A 23216-nucleotide genomic window follows, 5' to 3' on the forward strand; every position below is an offset into this window, starting at 1 on the left:
GCACTAAGATGGTCCTCTGCTAGATGCACTACAGATTGCCCCAAAGGCAGTTGTCTGTTAATTATATACATAGTATATAATTAACAGACAACAAATAAAGCTATTAGCATTACCTTCAAATGCCACCAGTTTAGGGAGGAAAAACAACTTTAACAGCTTATCACTCATAAAATGTCCTCTGTGATGTATATATGTGGCCACGCCACAACAACAAATATAAGGTGTACAACACATGACTGCATTTAGTGATGGTATCCCCCAATTCTTCAGTGCTGGCTGAATGTTCTGCAACAATTTTAGGATTTTATGAAATGGGAAATAAATTAAATGTCAGGACCGGACAAGAGGATTATGTTCTACTTTCTCCACTTTACTGAACTTTAGAAGCTTTAACACTGAATAAACTACCATTCCCATGAACCAGCAGGAAAGCAAATAGAAAAATCTTTAACCAAAGAATACAATGTCCCATAAGAGTCTGTTTTTCTCAAAGCCCCATCTTTCTTCCTTGCTCCAGAAGCCCATAAATGAGTGTCTTTTTGCTTCTTACTGTTACTAGGGTAGTGTGGCTTATTGCTGGTTCCTTAAAATTTTTCTTCTTCCCTACAGGGTACATCTAAGGGAATGTATCTGAGTGCTCCTTTTGCGGTGCTGTTGAAAACTTTAAATGGGCTGCATAAGTGCAGGGGAGCTCTTTTCCCACTAGTGGGCACTCAAGGGCTGCACTGCCGTGCAGACGCGCACCTGGTTGCTCCACGGTCAGCTGCTGCAGAGCGTCTGCGCGTCTCATCTGTCCTAGAAGACTTTATGCCTCCAGGAATCTGTATTCTTACTTCATGCAGCAGTACCTATGCCTGACCTGGTAAGAGTGTTAATCAATTTTTCTCCCTCTCCTCCCAAATCTCCTAAGTGCTGCAGGGACAGGGTCCAGGCTGATACCCTACACATACCCAGAGGGTGTAAGTGTCCCAGGGTGCGACACATTTTATGTCCTTTAGACTACCCAAAAACTCAGCTGCTTGCACTCCAGCGCCCCATTGACAGCCTACCTACAGCTTTAAGGTCTCTTCTAAAGATCCTCCTAGAGCATCATGCAGGAGATGACGATTATTGTGAGGTAGTCTATGCCTCCGAACACCAGACTGTGCATCTGGCCATAGAACCTCTTGAGAAGTGACTTATGCAACTGGCATATATGTATGCAGGCCACCTCAACCTAGGCATACATCAGCCTGAACTCAGGGGCCCATCCAATTAGCTAGAAAGGAAGCCACTGCACTGGCACAATGCCCGGGCAAAGGCAAGCAGGAACTGGGATTTGACCTAAGTGCCTTTGGAAGGCTAAAGAAGACTCTCTTGTAGCTCTGCTGACCCAATATGAAGGAAGGGAAGATGTCTGAGGCTTCAGCACTCTGCCCCAAGAACCATGTCTCTCCATCTTATAACCCAGATGGGGATGATTTTGATGTTTCCCAAGGTGACTCCAATGACGAAGCGGGGTTCGTCTAGGCCTCAGTGCCCTTCTCTGGCCACCCTCTCCCAGGTGCCTCAATCTACCCCAAAGGAAGCAGGGGCTCCGGCCTCTGATACGCTGGACCATGAAGTTCTCATGCACCCTCATTCTGCTGACTGGTCATCAACAGAGAAGGTGGCTAACTACGTGGCCAACTGTCTTTGCAAGCCCCTGGTCAGAGCTCGTCTTTGAGCGGAATGCAGCATTCTTCCTTGGTGGGAAAAGTTGTAGGAGGCTGTCTCTTTATATAGTGTATGAAAAAGACCTATACTGCACAGAGAGTACAAACAACCCCATCTAGTGATAAAAAAAAGCAGACCACCTAATGCTCTGTTTTTGTGGTGGTGTGGGTGAGCATGTAGGCTTATCTTGGAGGTGTGCTAAGCATTTGTTGTACTCACAGTATCAATAAATGTGGACACAGGAGGCCTGAACTCCACTTGTGACAAAAAGCGTTGCCTAGCGATAGCCCCCTTGGTAACTCCAACGCGCAATACTGCTGACATTGCACGTTCTCTACAGAGGTGAGCAGATCTAACCAAGGCTCTCCCCACTGCTGAAAGAGTCCTTGCGCCACCTCCGGATGGAGATACCAATCGTGATCTGCTAAGCATCGACGGCTGAGTTTGTCAGCCCTGGCGAAGAAATGCCTTTAATGCTAGTCGGATCGCCCGAAGCTCCAACAAATTGATATGGAGCCCAGATTTCGCAGGAGACCAGTGACCTCTGATCTCCACCTCTCCCAGATGGCCGCCCCATCCCAGAAGTGACACATCTGTCACTACTGTGAGATCTGGTTGGGGAAGGGAGAGGAGTCTGCCTTGGACCCAATCACAGTTCACTAACCACCACTGCAGATCCTTTGCGGTCCCTCCGAGATCTGAACCACGTCAGTAAGATTTCCCTGATGCTGTGCCCATTGGAACTTCAGGTCCCACTGCAGAGCCCTCATGCGCCATCTGGCATGTTTGACTAACCGGATGCAGGAAGCCATGAGTCCCAACAGCCTCAGTCTATCTCACCGAAATCCAGGATAGAGGCCGAAACATCGGTATCATAACCTGAATATCGTGGACTGGCTGCTCAGGAGGATAGGCCTGATACTGTACTGTGTCCAGAACAGATCCGATAAAAGTGAGCTTCTCAGAAGGAGTCAGGTCTGACTTCGGCACATTGATAGTGAACCCCAGTGAATGCAGGAGGTTCACCATCGCCTGGAGATGGGTGACGAGAGCCTGGGACGTGGGAGCCTTTAACAGCCAATCGTCGAGGTAGGGGAAGACTCCAATCCCTGACCTGCGCAGGTGAGCTGCTACCACCGCCATCACCTTTGGAAACACCCGAGGGGCACTGGTGAGACCGAAAGGGAGCACGGTAAACTGAAAGTGCTCGTGGCCCTCCTTGAACCGCAGGTAACACCTGTGGGAGGGCAGGATGGGGATATGAAAATAAGCATCGTAGAAGTCCAACGCTACCATCCAGTCTCCTTGGTCTAGGGCAGAGAAGACCTGAGCAAGAGTGATCATCTTGAATTTCACCTTCTTGGGGAAGAGATTGACGTCCCTTAAATCCAAGATAGGGTGAAGGCCCTTGTTCTTTTTGAGAATCAGAAAGTAGCAGGAATAACAACCACTGCCTACTTCTGAAATCGGGACCCTTTCTATGGCTCCCTTAGCCAAGAGAGCCGTAACTTCCTCAGGGAGCAAAACCAAATGGTCCTCCATCAGCCGTTTTTTTGTCGGAGGGATAGAAGGAGGGAAAGACTGGAAGGGAAGGGAGTAGCCCTTCTATATGATCGCAAGGACCCACTTGTCCGTTGTGATGGTAAGCCAGTGAGGGAGATGAAAACGAATCCTCCCTCCAACTGGACGGACGTGATCCTGCAGAACCATACTAGGAGGGCTTGGGCGCTGTGGAAGGGGGCTGTGCGGCGGCCGACCTCTGGTCAGACCCTCTGGGTCTGATGGTACCACGACCACGTCCTCTTCCGGGATGTTTATGAAGCCTGAGGACGGTGGCTGAACTGTGGCTGGCGTGGTACCACGCCCCTTCAGAAGCCTCGAAAGGGGCTAAAGACAGACTGCTGTCGTGCTGGCGCTGAAAGGCCCAAGGATCTGGCCGCGGCTCGAGAATCCTTGAACCTCTCAAGCACAGAGTCTGCCTTTTCACCAAAAAGGCGAGAGCCATCAAAGGGCATGTCCATCAAGCTGGACTGGACATCCCCTGAGAAACCAGTAGAACGTAGCCAGGCGTGGCGACATAGGGCCACTGACGTTGAAATCGTTCTGCCCAGCGAGTCGGTCGTGTCCAAACCACACCGGATCGTAAACTTGGCTGCATCTCTCCCATCCTTGACAGCCTGGGTGAGAGTGTCCTGTATGCCCTACTGGACCTGGGGCAGCACCTGTGCCACCGTATCCCATAAAGTATGGGAATAACAGGCCAATAGGCAAGAGGTGCTTACGGACCCCAATGCCAGGCTGGTGGAAGAAAACATCTTCTTCCCAAGCTGATCCAGCATATTGGATTCCCTATCCGGGGGAGCGAAAGGGAAGGCACCACAGGAAGTAGAGACTTGGACAACCAAGCTCTCAGGAGCAGTGGCGTAGCGTGGGGGGTGCAGGGGGGGCCGGCCGCACCGGGCGCAACATCTGGGGGGGGGGGGGGCGCGCTCGCGAGTGCTAAAATCCACGGGTTAGGGGGCGCAAATTACTTGCCTTGCCCCGGGTGCTGACAACCCATGCTACGCCACTGCTCAGGAGTGGGAGGTTGTGTCAGGAAACTAGGGTCGCTCGCAGTGGGTCTACGGTGGCGGCCGACCGTCCTGTTCACAGGAGCCCCTGTGCTGGGTTTGGACCACGTACCCAGAAGGATGTCTGTAAGAGCCTCATTGAAGGGCAACATCGGCTCTGATGTTGTCACCCCCGGCTGAAGCACTTCTGTCAGGATATTCGTCCTGACTGGCACCGTAGGCAACTCTAGGTCCAAGACCTCAGCTGCCCTACGCACCACCATAGCAAAAGAAGCACCCTCCTCCATAGCCACATTAGGAGGAGAGAGCATACCAGTATCTGGAGACGTGTCCAGTCCACTGGCCTCCCCTAGATCCTCATACCAGTCCTGTTGTAATCCATATTCTAAAGGGTCCTCAGACCCCTCCCATTCCTCTCCTGCATCTGGCTGATCTAAATAATGCTCAGACAATGATCTGGGCCGAATTGGCTTTGTAGGAGTCGACGTCGTACGACGTCACTCTGGCTCCGGATCATCCGAAATAAGGATGGGGCTGCCACCGGTGGACGCCGGTGGCAGAATCATCAACGGCGGTCCTGGCGCCGAAGGAGGTTGACTGTGAGGGACCGGCGCCGGTCCAGTATCAGATCCTGGGGTCCCCAACGGCGCTGAGGCCAAAGCCGCTGACGTCAAATCCAAAGGGGCCCCTGCTGACCCCACGGTGCCCGAAGACCCACCAGAGGGTGCATCCCGCTCAAAAACGAGACACATGGCCCCATAAAATTATTTTATTTGAGCAGGGGCCGATCCGGTCCCCGTAAAGGGCGGAAGACGCGGAGTCGACCCTGGCGACGGCTCTGCGGAACCGCGCTCTGAGCGTCGACGTTCCTTAGATGCCTTGTCGGCCGACAGGCGTGGCGAAGACGAAGTCCGCTTGGACTACTTCTTCTTCTTGTGCCTCTTACCTTCGGATGACCTCGAATGCGAGGAAGAGGACTTGGGGCTCCGGGAGCGGTGTCGTGACCTCCGCGGAGTCGCGCCGACCGAAGACCAATGTCGGGCCGCAAGAAGCTTGAGGGATCTCGCCCTCAAGGCCTTCGGCGCCATGGCCCAACAGTCAGAGCACGAGGTGGAATCGTGGCCCTTCTCCAGGCACCAAAGACAAACACGGTACGGGTCCGTCACCGACATGGTGCGATGACACACACCACACGGCTTAAACCCTGTCTTTCTCGAAGACATGACTTCAAACAGTCAAAAAAGCCTCGACAAACCGTCGAAGAAGGGTAGCTCTCTCCGGAACTGCGCTTAGCCGGCACGGAAGGAAAGGAACTGACGTACACGTGCCGAAACGGCATCTTTATAGACAACAGTGACGTCATAGACGGCTCCAACGACGCTGACGACACACGCGGAACTGGTGGACGCACACGGATCCGAACGACGCTGCTCAACGGCATGCGCAGGGTACTGCTCAGAAGAAAAATTCCGTATTCGAAGCTGACGCCAGGGAATTCTAAGGTAAGGAAGCTGCAGCTAGAAGTCTCTATCAGATCCTTCATTTAGTTTCATTTCGGCCACTCTTCATATTGAACACCAGTCATAAATTACTCAACAAGATACTAACCAAGGGTCTACTGCTCTGTGTGTCAAAATTAGTTCATATTGACCAGGAACGGTTTTATACTGGGTTGCAATATTTCTTTGAAAATCTTACGTCTTTTAATGTACTAGAGATCACACCCATTGTATACCCATTTTCACAACATAAACAAAACAAGGATGTCCACTATCCACAATTTTATTTGCCCTAAGGTGGAACCTTTTGCTGAAGCGCTGAGACGAAATGGCAAGGGTCGCACCTTTTCTCTGGTAGACAGAGTCCACTGGATTCCCATATATGCAGAATACATGGTATGCATGAAAAATGGCAAAGGAAACCTTAAGCCAATATTCAAGATATTAAGGGGCATATTTATACTCTGTTTGCGCCGGAATTGCGTTGTTTTTTTTTACGCAATTCCGACGCAAAACTAACTCCATATTTATACTTTGGCGTTAGACGCGTCTAGCGCCAAAGTCCATGGAGTTTGCGTCATTTTTTAGCGTGGACACATACTTTGCGTTAATGATATGCAAGGTAGGCGTTCCCGTCTAAAAAACTGACTCAGAGGCATGTGCGCCGTATTTACACTCTGGGCGGGTCAAAAAAAATGACGTCCATCCGCTTTTGCGCCGTTTTTTAGCGCCTGTACAAGGCAGGAATTAAGGGACCTGTGGGCTCGGAAGGAGCCCAGAGGTGCCCTCCCAAGCCCCCAGGGACACCCCCTGCCACCCTTGCCCACCCCAGGAGGACACCCAAGGCTGGAGGGACCCATCCCAGGGACATTAAGGTAAGTTCAGGTAAGTTTTTATTTTTTTGTGGCATAGGGGGGCCTGATTTGTGCCCCCCTACATGCCACTATGCCCAATGACCATGCCCAGGGGACATAAGTCCCCTGGGCATGGCCATTGGGCAAGGGGGCATGACTCCTGTCTTTGCTAAGACAGGAGTCATTTCAATGGGGGTTGGGAGTAGAAAAAAATGGCGCAAATCGGGTTGAGGCGAAAAATTTGCCTCAGCCTGACTTGCCCCATTTTTTGGCGCCCAAGCTCCATATCCCCCTACGCCGGCGCTGCCTGGTGTACGTCGGTTTTTTTCACGTACACCAGGCAGCGCCGGCGGCTAACGCCATTGAATAAATACGGCGCCCGCATGGCGCTTCAGAACGGCGTTAGCCGGCGCTAATTTTTTTGACGCAAAACTGCGTTAGCGCAGTTTTGCGTCAAAAAGTATAAATATGGCCCTAAATGTGATGGACGTGCTAGCTGAACTAAAAATTAACTGGAGCAAATCTAGTCTATTTCCTGTGGTTAAAGATCCTCCCCTCCATACATACAAGCTTAGACAGGAATGCCTGGTAATAGCATGGGAACCACACACATTTTACCACATAGATATAAAAGTATATCACATAGACAGACTGGAAGGGCATTTGGGATCGACAATTGGTGGTCTGCAAACTCAAACAAATATTTGCAGTGATGTTGGTGAGATTACTTTACCACTTTTCACTATTCACCCTCAATTCCACTGAAAGTTCCAAAAACTATGAGTACTGTCCAGTAAAGGACCTAAAGCCATAGGATGTGCGAATACTTACTGAGGGGAAATGTGTTTGTAAACGGGCATCTTCAAGTATCTGTAGCACTAATTAACAACTACTACTGCGCCCATAAAGAGCAATTTCTGATGTGCGATGGTCAAGTTAGCACTATTACCACAGTGGAATAATTAGTGACCGAGAACCAAATACACAAGACAACTTACAAACGATCTATACCATGCAAAATGGTAGGCTGTTGATATCCTGTTTACACAGGTCACTACTGGAGGTCAGAAAAGGCACCTCTCCCCAACCGATCAAACTGAGAAAAAAATTGGGATGATGGTTTGAACAGGTGCATCAATGATAAAGATTGGACATTCAATGTAGTTTAGCCACACACAATGTCTAGGAATTCTAGGTTCAAAAACATCCAGGTCTACATAATACATAGTGCATCCCCTGCACCCAGTACGGTGCACAAAAACTACAGAGGTGTAATGCCTAAATGCTGGGTCTTGGCCTTCGAATATGTTTTGGATGTCCTACCATAGCAGACTATTGACAATATGATTTTCCTCTCACAGATCATGGCTACAAGGACCTCAATTAGAGTGAAAGTTACATACTGGGTCTATTCATCTGATTTCCATTGAGTAGCACCTCCTGGCTAGGGCCTCCTCCAAATTCATAGACTCATCTCGGCTTTTAGCAAAGCGAATCATTACCATGTCATAGAAGGCCCCCCCATACAGGAATGGGCTGAAGCTGAGTCTCTATTACTGCATAGAGAAGAAATTAAAAACTTAGAAAAAATACCCACATTAGTACAATGGGAAGGATTGTTCCTTACAGATAGATCCCTCAGCAAAAGCAATACAAAAGCCTCCATTATAATATATGTAGTAAATAAAAGCACTTGTAAGTACAAACCTTATGATGTCCCAGTCAAACGATGTTCCTACATGCAAAAATGTGACATGCTCAATCATATATCACATTTTTTGTGCCCTTCTTAAACAAACAGTAAATATTTCTAACCAAACAAAAACAACAAAAAAACAAATACACAACTGCACACATGGTAATCCCAGGGAACATGTACTTGCAAAAGAGTATATCCTGGGAAACTATAAGTAGTTATGTTTAGGATCTGAATTTTATCATTGTTTGATTTTTGTTTTTATCTCCTGTCTTAAACAATTTCTTTATGGCCCACTGCTTTTCCAGCGATTCAAATACATAACACATACCGCATATGAATAATTAATTAGGAATAACAATCTACTCATTCTTTTGATAGGAAGTTCACATCTATTTGTCAATTTATACTGTACAAGGATGTATTGGTAAACAATAATACTTAATTACTAACAGTTTTAATGAATGTATGTGGAGTAGTTTACCACATCCAAGTATAGCCTATACTTGTATATATTGTATACTTGAAAAAATGCTAATAAAAAGCATTAGCAAATAAAATGAATTACACTCACAAATCAGCAAATATGACTTGACCTGCCTAATAATATTACAGTCATTAATCTCATTCTGGTTGGACTGGTAATGCTAAAAGCAACTTGTACAAAATTACCACATAGAACTGGTGATTTTTCTCACACAAATTTCAAAAGGTAAAATAGAGTGAAAAAATATATTAGTCCCAGTTTTGTAGCTCAGAATTGGGAAAAAATGTACTATTACCATATTATCCCTCATTCCAAACTGAGAAACTCATAATGATGTGTTAATACGGCATCCAGGAGAAACAAATCCTGGCAGTATCAGTAATTTCCTGTGCAGTATTACATCATCATACAAGCAGGGATTTAGAATGAGTCTGTAAGGAAATGCCTCCTTGGCATGGTTACCCCCCTGACTTTTTGCCTTTGCTGATGCCAAGTTATGATTTGAAAGTGTGCTGAGGCCTGCTAACCAGGCCCCAGCACCAGTGTTCTTTCCCTAAACTGTACCTTTGTCTCCACAATTGGCACACCATGGCACCCAGGTAAGTCCCTTGTAACTGGTACCCCTGGTACCAAGGGAACTGATGCCATGGAAGGTCTCTAAGGGAGGCAGCATGTCTTATGCCAAACTGGGGACCCCTCACTCAGCACATGCACACTGCTTCCAGCTTGTGTGTGCTGGTGGGGAGAAAATGACTAAGTCGACATGGGACTCCCCTCAGGGTGCCATGCCAACCTCACACTGCCTTTGGCATAGATAAGTCACCCCTCTAGCAGGCCTTACAGCCCTAAGGCAGGGTGCACTATACCACAGGTGAGGGCATAGGTGCATGAGCACTATGCCCCTACAGTGTCTAAGCAAAACCTTAGACATTGTAAGTGCAGGGTAGCCATAAGAGTATATGGTCTGGGAGTCTGTCATACACGAACTCCACAGCACCATAATGGCTACACTGAAAACTGGGAAGTTTGGTATCAAACTTCTCAGCACAATAAATGCACACTGATGCCAGTGTACATTTTATTGTGAAATACACCCAGAGGGCATCTTTGAGATGCCCCCTGAAAACATACCCAACTTCCAGCGTGGGCTGACTAGTTTTTGCCAGCCTGCCACACACCAGACATGTTGCTGGCAACATGGGGAGAGTGCCTTTGTCACTCTGTGGCCAGGAACAAAGCCTGTACTGGGTGGAGGTGCGTCTCACCTCCCCCTGCAGGAACTGTAACACTTGGTGTTGAGCTTCAAAGGCTCACCCCCTTTGTTACAGTGCCACAGGGCATCCCAGCTAGTGGAGATGCCCGCCCCTCTGGCCACTGCCCCCACTTTTGGCGGCAAGGCTGGAGGAGATAATGAGAAAAACAAGGAGGAGTCACTGGCCAGTCAGGACAACCCCTGAGGTCTCCTGAGCTGAGGTGACTCTGACTTTTAGAAATCCTCCATCTTGCAGAGGGGGGATTCCCCCAAAAGGGTTTGGGGATGTGACCCCCTCCCCACCGGGAGGAGGCACAAAGAGGGTGTAGCCACCCTCAGGGCTAGTAGCCATTGGCTACTAACCTACCAGACCTAAACACACCCATAAATTGAGTATTTAGGGCACCCCAGAACCTTGGAAGATAGATTCCTGCAACCTGAAGACGAAGAAGGACTGCTGACCTGAAGCCCTGCAGAGAAGACGGAGACACCAACTGCTTTGGCCCCAGCCCTACCGGCCTGTCTCCCCACTTCGAGAAAAACTGCAACAGCGACGCGTCCCCCAGGGTCCAGCAAACTCTGAAGCCTCAGAGGACTACCCTGCATCTAAAAGGACCAAGAAACTCCCGAGGACAGCGGCCCAGTTCAACCAAGACTGCAACTTTGCAACAAAGAAGCAACTTTTAAAGACCACACGTTTCCCACCGGAAGCGTGAGACTTTCCACTCTGCACCGAACGCCCCCGGCTCGACCTGCGGAAAACCAACACTACAGGAAGGACACCCTGGCGACTGCCAGCCTGTGAGTAGCCAGAGTTGACCCCCCTGAGCCACCACAGCGACGCCTGAAGAGGGAATCCAGAGGCTGCCCCTGTCAGCGACTGCCTGCTTCAAGGAACCCGACGCCTGGAAATCACACTGCACCCGCAGCCCCCAGGACCTGAAGGAACCTAACTCCAGTGCAGGAGCGACCCCCAGGCGGCCCTCTTCCTAGCCCAGGTGGTGGCTACCCCGAGGAGCCCCCCTTTGCCTGCCTGCATCGTTGAAGAGACCCCCGGGTCTCCCCATTGAATCCTATTGCAAACCCAATGCCTGTTTGCACTCTGCACCCGGCCGCCCCTGTGCCGCTGAGGGTGTACTTTCTGTGCCTGCTTGTGTCCCCCCCGGTGCCCTACTAAACCCCCCTGGTCTGCCTTCCGAAGTCACGGGTACTTACTTGCTGGCAGACTGGAACCGGGGCACCCCTATTGCCATTGAAGCCTATGTGTTTTGGGCACCACTTTGACCTCTGCACCTGACCGGCCCTGAGCTGCTGGTGTGGTAACTTTGGGGTTGCCTTTTTACCTCCCCCAGGAACTGTTGATTTTTGCACTGTGTCCACTTTTAAAATAGCTTATTGCCATTTTTGCCAAAACTGTACATGCTGTTGTGATGATTCAAAGTTCCTAAGATACCTGAGTGAAATACCTTTCATTTAAAGTATTGTTTGTAAATCTTAAACCTGTGGTTCTTAAAATACATTAAGAAAATATATTGTTCTATATAAAAACCTATTGGCCTGGAATTGTCTTTGAGTGTGTGTTCCTCATTTATTGCCTGTGTGTGTACAACAAATGCTTAACACTACCCTCTGATAAGCCTACTGCTCGACCACACTACCACAAAATAGAGCATTAGAATTATCTCTTTTTGCCACTATCTTACCTCTAAGGGGAACCCTTGGACTCTGAGCATGCTATTTCTTACTTTGAAATAGTACAAACAGAGCCAACTTCCTACAGAGTCAAAATATGCTTTATCTTTTTTTTTTTTTTTTTTAAAGTAATTATTCATTTTACTACAAAGATTATCACAAAATGCTACAAACTATCAAAAAGAAGGCACAAACAATGTCTCACCATTATTAAAAAACATTAACTTAATACAAAATAAAATGAGATAAAAAGTGTCTAAAACAGGTTTTTAAAAAAGATCTCCATTGATAGCTGGAAAGACCAACACACAAATGTAATATAAAAGGAGAGGAGTGGAGAGCATGAGAAACAGAGAAATACTAAACATGATTCACACTGGATTTCAACCCTGAAAATCATACATTGAGGCAGTCATCCACAGAAGTAGAGTGATTTGATCTGCAGTGTTTCAGGATCATTTTTAAGCAACCAAAAAAGCACAATACTGCCCTTGTTATTGACCATGTGCTTTATTTATTTTGAATGAAGGGAAATAGAACACTCTGGGGGTATCAGTTTGGTTCTCAACTAATAACTACAGGGGTTATTTGGTGTTTGGGAAATGCAGCACTCGCGCCAACAATTGGCAGCTGTCCGGGGTGCACTATTCAGAGTATAATGCCAGCTATGTAATCTAAATAGGGTGGAAGGAACATGCAACAATTTTTGCTGAATGTCCTACAGCGGTCAAACTTTAAATAGCTAACATAAACCAAAGGTTCGTAATCATATATCAGGACCATACCATTTGACCCGAGAATTAAGCCATTTGGACTACATTCCATTATAATCTGAGGATTAGATGTTGCACAAAGAATTTAAAGGTTAATAGTTTTACAAAATTGCAGGCCATTAAGAAATTGTGGAAATGGGACCAAAATCTTTCATCCAGGCTCAAAAATTTGCTTTGAGAAAAGTTTGGTTTGAAATTGACATTTCCTGATAATGCAAAGTGTGCTATTAATGTGCATGTCACAAACAAATTATTTTTAATAATATGGCAGGAGGTAAGTTTAAGAAGTAAGTCAAAGGAAATAGTAGATATGGAATGAGATAACATAAAGTTGCAGAAATAATGAAGCCTTGTACATTTCACAATTTTCATTTTATATTTATAAGTCCGAAATTCAGAGACTAAAGAGTTATGCGGTCACATATCCTCGATCAAACAAATACTTGCTGACATCAAGGACTTATAGACATCTGTTGCCCATTTTCAATGCTGGGTTATGCCAAAGAGGTTCCAATGTCCCCCATCTAGTCCAATCACTTCCAATTGAAATTAAAGGGTAACACCACTGATTTGCTCAAGTTTATCTTTTGACCTGATAATTTCCCATAAATATTTATTAAATCCAATACTTGAGTACCAAATTTATGTGTTTAAAGAAGAATTTTAAACTCTCTTTGACCATACTTGAACTTCTAAAGTAGAAGATAACAGAGGAAAAACAGACAAACGTACTTTGACTGGGTTAAAAAAAATGACAACAAATTGCATCCTCTGATATCTTTCTTCTATTGAAAAAAGAAGGCATCAATTAACAGAATAAATATGGGTAGAGTTGGAAAGTAAAAATAATTGTGGTAGAGTGAATTGTGAGAATCCACAGACCTGTCTCAGCTTCATGCTGCAGTTGATCACTTTGAATGCCTTCCTTTTCAGCATCTTTTTTCTGTTCTTCTACACCGGTAGAACCATCTGTTGGGCTAACAGGAAATAACACAAAACATGAGAACCTTAATAGGGTAAAAAACATCCTTTCAAAATTAATGTATTACAAAAGAGTAATGTTATGTTAAAGGAAAAAGTAGGTGAGACTGAAACCAAGGATTCTGGCACTAAAGAACTCAAACAAGTTTCCTGAAGAGCAATGAATAAAGATAAAAGACTACTGAGGTGAAATCCATGTTTATAGTTGTTTTCTGAAAACAGTCAGTGAGGGTTGGAGATGGAGACTGGAATGTGAGTTCTAGAGCATGACCACATCAACTTTATTTGGTGAATATTCTCTGTGAAGCAGACATCTGCAAAATATTTCAGAGTGTCAAAGGGTGGGATAGAAAGAACCAACTAAAAGACAAAGCATGAGACAGGAGGTATAGAAATAGACCACTTTTGGGCGGTCATTAAAGATTTTAACTGGTAAAGCATTGGGGAAATACATTCCCATCTTTTTTTTCCAGCTTCCAGCCCGGCTGAATAGAACTGAATAATGAACTACTTTGACTTGAGGAAATAAAAACACAGCAAAATCTTCAGGAAATCGTTACTGTCAGTGAACTTTTCATACAGTAACATGCAAAGATTTTGTACTGTCTTGGCAGAACCAGAACATGTGCCCACCATCAAAAGCCAATCAAAGGCATGCCATAGAGAAGAGAATGTGTTAGTCTTAATAGCTCCAGTCTTTGCTGGGTTTAATTTCTGAATGTTTGCAGACATCCACCAATGTACAGTGGCCTGGCGGATGGCCATGTGAACTGATGTGTCAGCAGTGTACAGACTGTGAATGGGTTAGAGAGAGAGCTGTCCCATTTAAAATTATGCAGCTCTCTGCTGTAATACCCCAATGGGAATCTGAGTATTGGTCAGCAATGCTTTGGCAATCCATCTAACAAGCTAGTATCCATTGCCGTTGTATGGAGTGACTGCAGCACTGTATGCGTTTTTTGTGGCACTCCTTAAATGGGTTGAAACCTATCTGTTTTGGAGGGGACGAGTCCCTTGCACACCAGAAAAAATGTTGAGAGAACTTTCGGTCAGGCTCTAACAGAATCAAGAGAGTGAGGAAGTGAGCTCCGGATCTGCGTCAAGAGACATGTGAAGAAAGGAACTGATATCAGCGTGCGGAGGTGGTGGCTATGTACGGGCCTTAAGGTCACACAATGTGCAGGATGGAGCCGCCACGTAGCAGCACTAATTAACTGTAATGCTATCAGTATTTGACCAACCACTCCATCTTGACCACTAACTTTACTTTGTGCTTAGCTTCAGGTGCCGTCACATCAGTGGCGGAGGATTTTTCCACACCAAGCTTGTTTTCCACATAGAACGAGTTTGCGCCAGGATTACACCGTGCAGGAAAATAACATGGAGGATGTGGAAGGTAGATGTGATAGGAGAGTCTCAGCCTGGGAATGTTTTCATCAAGGAAAAGTACAGCTTCTCTGTCTCTGGAAAGCGCATTGGGGAAGAGCCAGTTTCCTATGCGTGTTTACGACGCAGACCGAGTACAGCCAGCACTTGAATTTCACAACCGAAGGGAGAGGAAGATTGCCAGAATCTTCCTCTTTCGTTTGTTTAAGGTATATAAGATGGGGACACTTAGCACTGAGGCAGGAGCTCACCTGAACATGGACGCACAGTTCAGGGTCCCATCTTGGGAAGACCTCCTGCCTCAGCCATCCAGGGATCCTCGGCTTGATGTTGGCAAGGAAGAAGAATTCAACCCCCATGGTGATGCATTTTAATTCTTAATTATCTAGCTGGACTATGCATATATATATATATATATATATATATATTCACTGCCTACATCCATTGTGGATGTATTGCACATTTTCTGTCTGTTATTGTTTAACTGCTTTGAGTACTTTGGCATCTACACGTGTTTCACTGCATTCAAGTGAAATGCTTATGTTCATATTTTCGTGCACTTTCATTTGATATCTGGGAAGTGCCTTAATAAATTCATTACACAAAAGAGTTCTGCATTCCTTGGCATCGTTTCCTCTTAGCTTAAAGCAAAGCAGAACAGCAACCTACCAATGTGCAAGGGAATCGCTGAGGAAAAAATCTCTGGATCCAGACTGGTAGATGGGAGTATCCACAAGGCGAGGAACCTGTGGTTAGAAGTATTCATTAGAAATTTGTTTTCATCTCTATAGTAGACAACTGCAACTTTAGTGCCTTGACTCCTCTCCTAACCACCAAAGTGAATGAAGCATTTCCAACTGGTGGTTCAGGTGAAGGAAGCTCCATTTCAGAAAAAGTGTATAGCCCACTGACATTTTGTAGATCAACATACAATGGATCGTTAGTGTAAAAGGGGGGTGGGGGGCTTGAGTCTGTCCCCTTCCTCATCATTATCAGTGTTCTGAGCACAGAGTGTTTCTGGCAGAAGCTCCGCTTCATAGCCAAAATACAGTGAATTCTCTGTCGCTACCAACATCAGGACAGAGATCCGGTATTTGGATGTGGTTGAATGATTACTGGTTACACGTTTGTAATTTCATAGTGCAACTTTATCCTTGTAGGAAAGTGCCCTCTTTCTTGGCATGGTTACCCCCATTTTCTGCCTATTGTCAGTGTGTTTGGCTGTGTTCACTGGGATCCTGCTATCCAGGACCCCAGTGATTATGCTCTCTCCCTTGTAGCTTGTGAACGGTACTGTTTTTCTTCCCAAAACTGGCATACTGGTCCCACTATGTAAGTCCCTATTATTTGGTACCTAGGTACCCAGGGCATTGGGGTACCAGAGGATCCCTACAGGCTGCAGCAGTTATTCTGCCACCCATAGGGAGCCCATGCAAAGGGTTCTGCAGGCCTGCCATTGCAGTCTGCGTGAAATGGGTGCTTGCACCCGTTTTCACTACAGGTCACTGCACCAGGTCACTACAAGTCACCCCTATGGTAGGCCCTCTCAGCCCAGAGTGCAGGTACCTCTGTGTGCACTAGCATAGGTGCCCAAACAAACTCCAGATCCATTTTCCTGGACTTTGTGAGTGCTGGGACCCCATTTTACACGTGTACTAGACATAGGTCACTACCTATGTCCAGCTACATAATGGTAACTCCGAACCTTGGCGTGTTTGGTATCAAACATGTCGGAATCATACCCCAATACTGCTGCAAGTATTGGAAGTATGATTCCATACACTCTGGGGGGCTCCTTAGAGGACCCGCAGCATTGATACCACCAGTCTTACAGCCCAAGCTGCTGCCACCCCTCAGACAGGTTTCTGCCCTCCTGCTGCTTGATCTAATCAAGATCAGGAAGCCAGAACAAAGGATTTCCTTTGGGAGAGGGAGGTAACACCCTCTCCCTTTGGAAATAGGTGTGATTGGCTTGGGAGGGGTAGCCTCCCCAAGCCACTGGTATGCTTTGAAGGGTCCATTTGGTGCCCTCCCTGCATAAACCAGTCCACACCAGTTCACGGCCCCCCCTGCTCTGGCATGAAATAGGACAATGGGAAGGGGAGTGACCACTCCCCTGTCCATCACCATCCCAGGGCTGGTGCTCAGAGCTCCTCCAGAGGGTCCCTGGGTTCTGCCATCTTGTTTCCAAGGTTGGCAGGGAACTCTGGGAGCATTTGAGTGGCCAGGCCAGGCAGGTGACGTCAGAGCCCCCTCCTTACAGGTGCTTACCTGGGTAGGTGACCAATCCCCCTTTCAGGGCTATTTAGGGTCTCTCTCTTAGGTGGGTCATCAGATTCGGCTTTCAAGACCCCAGCAGGATTCCTCTGCAACCTCCACTTTGACTTCTGGCCATTGGAACTGCGACTGGACCCTCCAGGAACCGACAACGCTGCAATCCAAAAAGACTCATCTGCAACTTTGTATCCACGGCTCCTGCCAGCTTTGCAACATTTCCCCAGCTGTGCATGTCAGAAGACAGCAACTCTTAAGCCTGCACAAGAAGAAGAAGAAGGAATCTCCCTTGAAGTGAAGGAGTCACTCTCCTGCATCTGCAGGTACCTGTTGTAAAGAGGACCGGCTGCGTGTCTCTCCCCTCATCTTGAGCTGCTACGTGGAACCAGCATCATGGGTGGCAGTCCGGAGAAGTCCTCTTGGTCTTCTATGCCGGCTGTCCAACTTTGGTGGAGGTAAGCCCTTGCCTTCCCACGCAGGACAGCAGCCCCGTGCATTGCGTCTCTTGCAGGTGCCAAGGCTTGTTTGCATCTCCTCCAGGGGATCTTCAGGCGACGTGTAGCTCAAGTCTCCAGCACTCGCTCCTGCGACGCGCAGCCCTTTCTGCGTTTCTCCTGCAGTGTGGGATCCCTTCCTGTAGTGCGATGTGGGATCCCTTCCTGTAGTGCTGCATGGGCTCCTTCTGCAACTTCTGTGTCCTCGTCCTGTGGAGGCTGCATCTGCTACTGTGGACTCTCTGCAATGCTGAGGGTCCCCTGTGACTCCCACTCCTGGGTTGAGTCCTCCTGGGGTTTGCTGGTCCCCGGCAGCACCACTTTTCCACTAACCGCAAATTTGCCTTCGCCAAGGCTTGTTGGGGGAATTCCTGCACCAACACCCATCTGCAATTTTCACTACAGCGTGGGATATCTTCTGCATCCATCAGGAATTCTTCTATGGCTCCAGGGCTGCAGTGCTGACCTGTTCTTCCTCACCGTCGACCAACTCCTGCAAGTACAGCTCGATAGGTAGTAGCTCCTACTCCTCCTGGACTTCACTAACACTTCTGGACTTGGTCCCCTCTCTCCACAGGTCTTCTTCTCCAGGAATTCACTGGTGGTTTCTTGCAATCTTGTCTGGATGTCTTCTTTTCTTCTTTTTCTTCCTTTTGGGCGGTTGGGCCAGTAATTTACTCCTGCTTTCCTGGTCGCTGGGAGAAGAATTGTATTACTTACCTCTGTGGTTTTCTAGTACCCCCAGCTCCCCTCTACGCATTCTACTTACCTAGGTGGGGGTCCTGTGTTCGCATTCCATTTTTTTAGTATATGGGTTGGGCTCCCCATAGGGTCACTATTGGTTATCTACACTTGCACTATTTTCTAACCTTTTCTATGCCTATTTCTGATTACTGGTGTACATATTTAGTGTGTTTACTTATCTCTTAAGGGAGTATTGCCTTTTTAGTATTTTGGGGTTTCTGTCACTTAAATAAAGTACCTTTATTTTTGTAACACTGTGTGGTTTCTTTCATGTGTGTAAGTGCTGTGTGACTACAGTGGTATTGCATGAGCTTTGCATGTCTCCGGGATAAGCCTCAGCTGCTCATCCACCACTACCTCTAGAAAGCCTGGCTTCTAGTCACTGCCTACACTTCACTAAGAGGGTATACCTGGACCTGGTATAAGGTGTAAGTATCTTAGGTACCCACCACACACTAGGCCAGCTTCCTACAATCCTTGAATGGGCCGATATCAGTTCAAGGTCAGGGACTAGCATTAGGATTGAGGCGCTAACCTGAAATGGTGGAGTCAGTGCCAGCACAGAAGGAAACAGTGAGGACCTCAATGCGTCAGTGTTGGAGTTGTCACATGCTAGGTAGTGGGCCCCAGAATAGCAAATACATGGGAGCAGAGCCACTGGTAGAAGTCTGACTGGAGACCCTTGTGGTTCTGTGAGACCTAAAGGTGCACCAGAGTGAGCCAGAATCGCACAAAAGAGCATAAAAAAAACAAATGAATGGATAGAATGTTTAAATTAATCTCAAACACTGGCAATCGCTCAGGGCCACATCCCAAACTATCATTTTTTACGCACCATGCCACCTCAATTTAGACCCAGTCATATGGAAATCAGCCTTGACTATGCTCTTCATGAGAACAGTCCAGCCCGAGCTGCTAGGCAGGGCATCTCGGAACTGGTATAAATGCAACCCAGGACCGGTTTTGCCCCTATTATGGGATTATCAGCCAGGTATAGCTTGATTCCAGTGGCACAGTGAGCACAAGACCGACATCTGGGCATATATGTAACACTTTGATTATCAAAAGCCAAAGTGATGGATGGAAAGCTTGAATTAATGTCAACCACTGGTGATCGATCAGGTCACATCCAAATCCATCATGTTTTGCCTACCATGTCACCTCTGTTTGGATCCAGTCATATGCAAACCAACCAAGCTACACCCTGCTCAAGAGCCCTAACTAGGGCGAAACCGGTCCTAGGTTGCTTGTGGTCCAGTTCAGGGAGCACCTGAGCTGGCAATTCGGGCTAGACTGCTCCCCATGAGGAACAGGGTCAAGACTGATTTGCATATGGCTGGGTCAAAAGTGAGAAAAATGATGGATTGAGATGCGGTCTGAGCGATTGCCAGTGGCTGAGATTAATTCCAACATTCCATCCATTTTTCTTGTTGTGGGAATCGCACCTAAGACCTGCAGCATAACCTCTTGGAAGATTGCTATTAGCTGCTTTGTCATTGACAGCCTGCTAAATTCTGGGTGTGCCAGAACCGATTGCAGCATTGGTTCAGACTCAAGGAAATCGGAGTAGTGTGATCTTTAGCTTGACACTCTTGTGCCTTCTTACTAATGGCACGGATGGTGTTGAGTACACTTTGTTTTCTTGAGATTATGTTTAGGCTTTGATATGGACTTACCAGAAAACTTAAACCATGAAGTTCACTTTTCATGGAAGCAACTTTATGAGTAGAACTGCAATCAGGCTCGTGAATTGGAGTGGAAGAGTGACTTATGCTGCACAGTTCTGTCTCCTGGTCCCAAACCATCTTCGGGTGCATAAGGGCACACTTGTCAGACAACTCTGAATCGTCACTGGAGCCCAAGCACCACAGGCATGCCTCATGCGGGCCCGTGACCAACATTTGTTTACTACAATTTTGACCCAGCTTGAATACTTTCGTTTTTGGTGGCTTGCTCCCTAGAAAAGTGTAAACATTTAGTTTGAGTAATTGGAAGACTTGACGATCTGTGGTGAAGGGTGTTTAAATAAAGTAACTGACTTCTGCATGCAGGAGTGCATTTTAATGCAGTTCCATTCCGTCACTTCCGGTGAGGTACTCAGTCAGCATGGTTTGAAAGTTTGTTGGATCTGTTATGGCCAATAAAAAGGGTAGGTAAAGATGAGTAACCTGCAGGCAGAAGTATCCTACACATTTTTCTCATGTTTCAAGGCTGATTACAGTTTGGTCTCCTGGTCTAGAAGAGCTCTTTTTAGAAAAATGCTTATGTCACGATGACCAGGATTTGCTCCGAGATCTAGATCTGTTTGTCTACATGTTTTTCAATGATGATCTCATTAAGAGTCGCATTTCCATGAATCAATCAATCACTGCATTTGCTTCCTTATTAGGCAGGGACCTACAGTAGGTACTTCATTGCCCTAAAACACCACAAAGGTTTGGTTGGCATGACTAACTCCCCAAACAGGCATACATCATGGAAATATGTATTTGCACTCCCCATAAGCCTCGAAACATGAAAATGTCCTTTTCAATCTGGGTGCAGAAAAAAAAGAACAACATAAAAATAACATGTACAACAGTTTAAAACACTGCACTACAGAGGTATAGGGATGGCAGCACTGTTAATACGTTGGGGTGTCTCCACATCTGTAGGAGACATAGAATATATTACAGCGGTCTTTTGGAATTAGCACCAGTCAAGCTCATTAGAAAAATATGCTCTTAATTTGTCTTGTTATCAGGAGAGGGTAAAAAGTCTGCGTGAAGAGTCCTCAAATGTGAAATTTCATGCCCTCGTCACTTATCTAACCCAAGAATTTACTTTTTGGATTCCTATTCAAATGGTACGTTTTGACTAACCGAACAGTAGTTTCTAGTTCGGCATTCAGTTTTTATAACAGTTAAATGTAACTGAAGATTTGAGTAGGGAAGACACTGCAATATAATATCATTTTATTCTCCCTGTGCCATACTGTGTGCTTTGCTAACATCTGTTCAAGAAGAGGAATAAACCTGTCCACTACTAAGAGCCTGGGTTAATGAATGTATATCAACAACAGTGGCTGGTTGCGGTATGTTTAAAAACATAAAATCACTATTACTATCAGTGTCTGCATTGAATGAGATGGTGCTCATTTGGCAGCTGAACGTGGAACCCTGAAGGTTTCCACATAAAATATTCCACAAAACTATTCTAATGATTTGCAATAGATGATTTCGGTCTGTACGTTAATGCTATCTCAAACAAGACAGCACGCAGCATAATCCAATTAGTTTATCTTGGATTCCTCACTTCCCAACCTGGAATACCAGATTTATTTTCATCCTGCTTCTTGGATGGAAACTGATCCCTCGGCTACATACAGTTGTTTCAATCAAACACGTTCCACCCCAAAGACTCTCAAAGTACATGCACTACAGCTTACAGAGCATAAACTACTGGACACTGAAAGTTGTGATGTTTCATTGAGGGGCTTGTAGTTTCCAGCATTTGCTTGCTTTCAGGTTTTATTGTTACATGGAGCTGTAAACATCTGATAAAATAGACAGACAATACTTAGAAAATGCACATTAACCAAAGTAGTAACATAGGAGTGCATTTACATTATTTAAAATAAAAAAAAACATGAATACCAACTTAAACACAACAGGATAGCAGGTCAATCATCTATTCAGTAATGTATGCATCTTGACTCTACCTTGCTGCTTTAAATTCTTTATCCCAAACTTGAACCACTTTAACTGGACATATACTGCTTTTATCCACTTTATTTTCTCCCAACATTTCAGTTTCTAAATCCTCTGGATCTTCCACTAAAAAAAGAAAAAGTTATTTAATGAGCAGAATTAGGGATCTGAAGACTGTCATAACACTACCTCATTAAGGCTTTCATTGTGATTGCTTAATTACTGATTAAAAAAGGCACAGTGGAAAGGGCCTGGGAATAAATACAACCCAGGCGCTCACAACACTAGTTACACACAACTGAGATCACACCTTCCATTATGGAATTATGAATGGGGGGAACTTTTGCCCACTGCTACAGTATGAGGTGGAAGAACATGTTATTTATTTTCAGTAACGCTCTTCCCGGTGGATTCCCTATCTAAACACAGATTCCTTACCTTCATGATATCTCCACAGGCAAGAATGGATTGGGAAGATTTAAACAGAATTGTCTCTGCACTGGTAGGTAGCATCACACGCCGCTGCACCAACTTTGTTCCGCCCCGGAACTGGCGAATGGAGCCGCATACAAGCGTCACTCCTGTGTGTTGACGTCAGTTTCTTTACAGACTCTGTCTGCATCCTCGAACAAAGGAGCGCAACAACGATCAACAATACACTGTGCAGAATCATAGATTGGGGTCTTTTTAGATTGGGAAGGAGACCATTCCACAGAACATAAAGGCGGGAGGGCAGTGAGGAATCTGTACTTAGATAGAATATTTAACAGAAAGATAATTAACAAAGGTAGGTATCAACTTCTTTTGATTGGTATTTTCAACCGCAGCTTCCTAAGCCTTAGTTACCAAAGCAGTACCTTCCAAGGCGGTGGGTCTGTAAAATGGCTCTAATCAAAAACTCCTGCAGGACTGAATGAGAAAAATGCCCTTCCCACTAAACCTGGCTGTCAAAGCAGTAGTGCTGAGTTAATATATGTACAGATGCCAATGTAACAAGCTGACAGGACAGGCACTCTATTTGCCAGCGCAGTGGTAGCAGCCTCAGCCCTAGAGTGGGCCCGTAATCCATCCTGAGGCTGCTTCTTAACCAGTGGTTAGCAGATCATAATGCAGAGAACTACCCATCCCGA

General features: G+C 46.2%; 1 protein-coding gene across 5 annotated transcripts in view; it reads right to left on the reverse strand.

Moving 5' to 3' along the window:
- The window catches only part of NEK1 (NIMA related kinase 1), an 800483-nt gene that overhangs the window by 155229 nt on the left and 622038 nt on the right, over positions 1-23216 (reverse strand). For all 5 annotated transcript variants that reach the window (XM_069244156.1, XM_069244192.1, XM_069244183.1 and 2 more), the window contains 2 exons: positions 22098-22212; positions 13401-13495 (listed from right to left, as the gene is read on the reverse strand). In XM_069244156.1, coding sequence (XP_069100257.1) covers positions 13401-13495; positions 22098-22212 — 210 coding nt within the window. The remainder of the gene's footprint in view (positions 1-13400; positions 13496-22097; positions 22213-23216) is intronic.

Source organism: Pleurodeles waltl, chromosome 1_2, assembly GCF_031143425.1.
Source record: "Pleurodeles waltl isolate 20211129_DDA chromosome 1_2, aPleWal1.hap1.20221129, whole genome shotgun sequence".
Lineage (NCBI taxonomy): Eukaryota > Metazoa > Chordata > Amphibia > Caudata > Salamandridae > Pleurodeles > Pleurodeles waltl.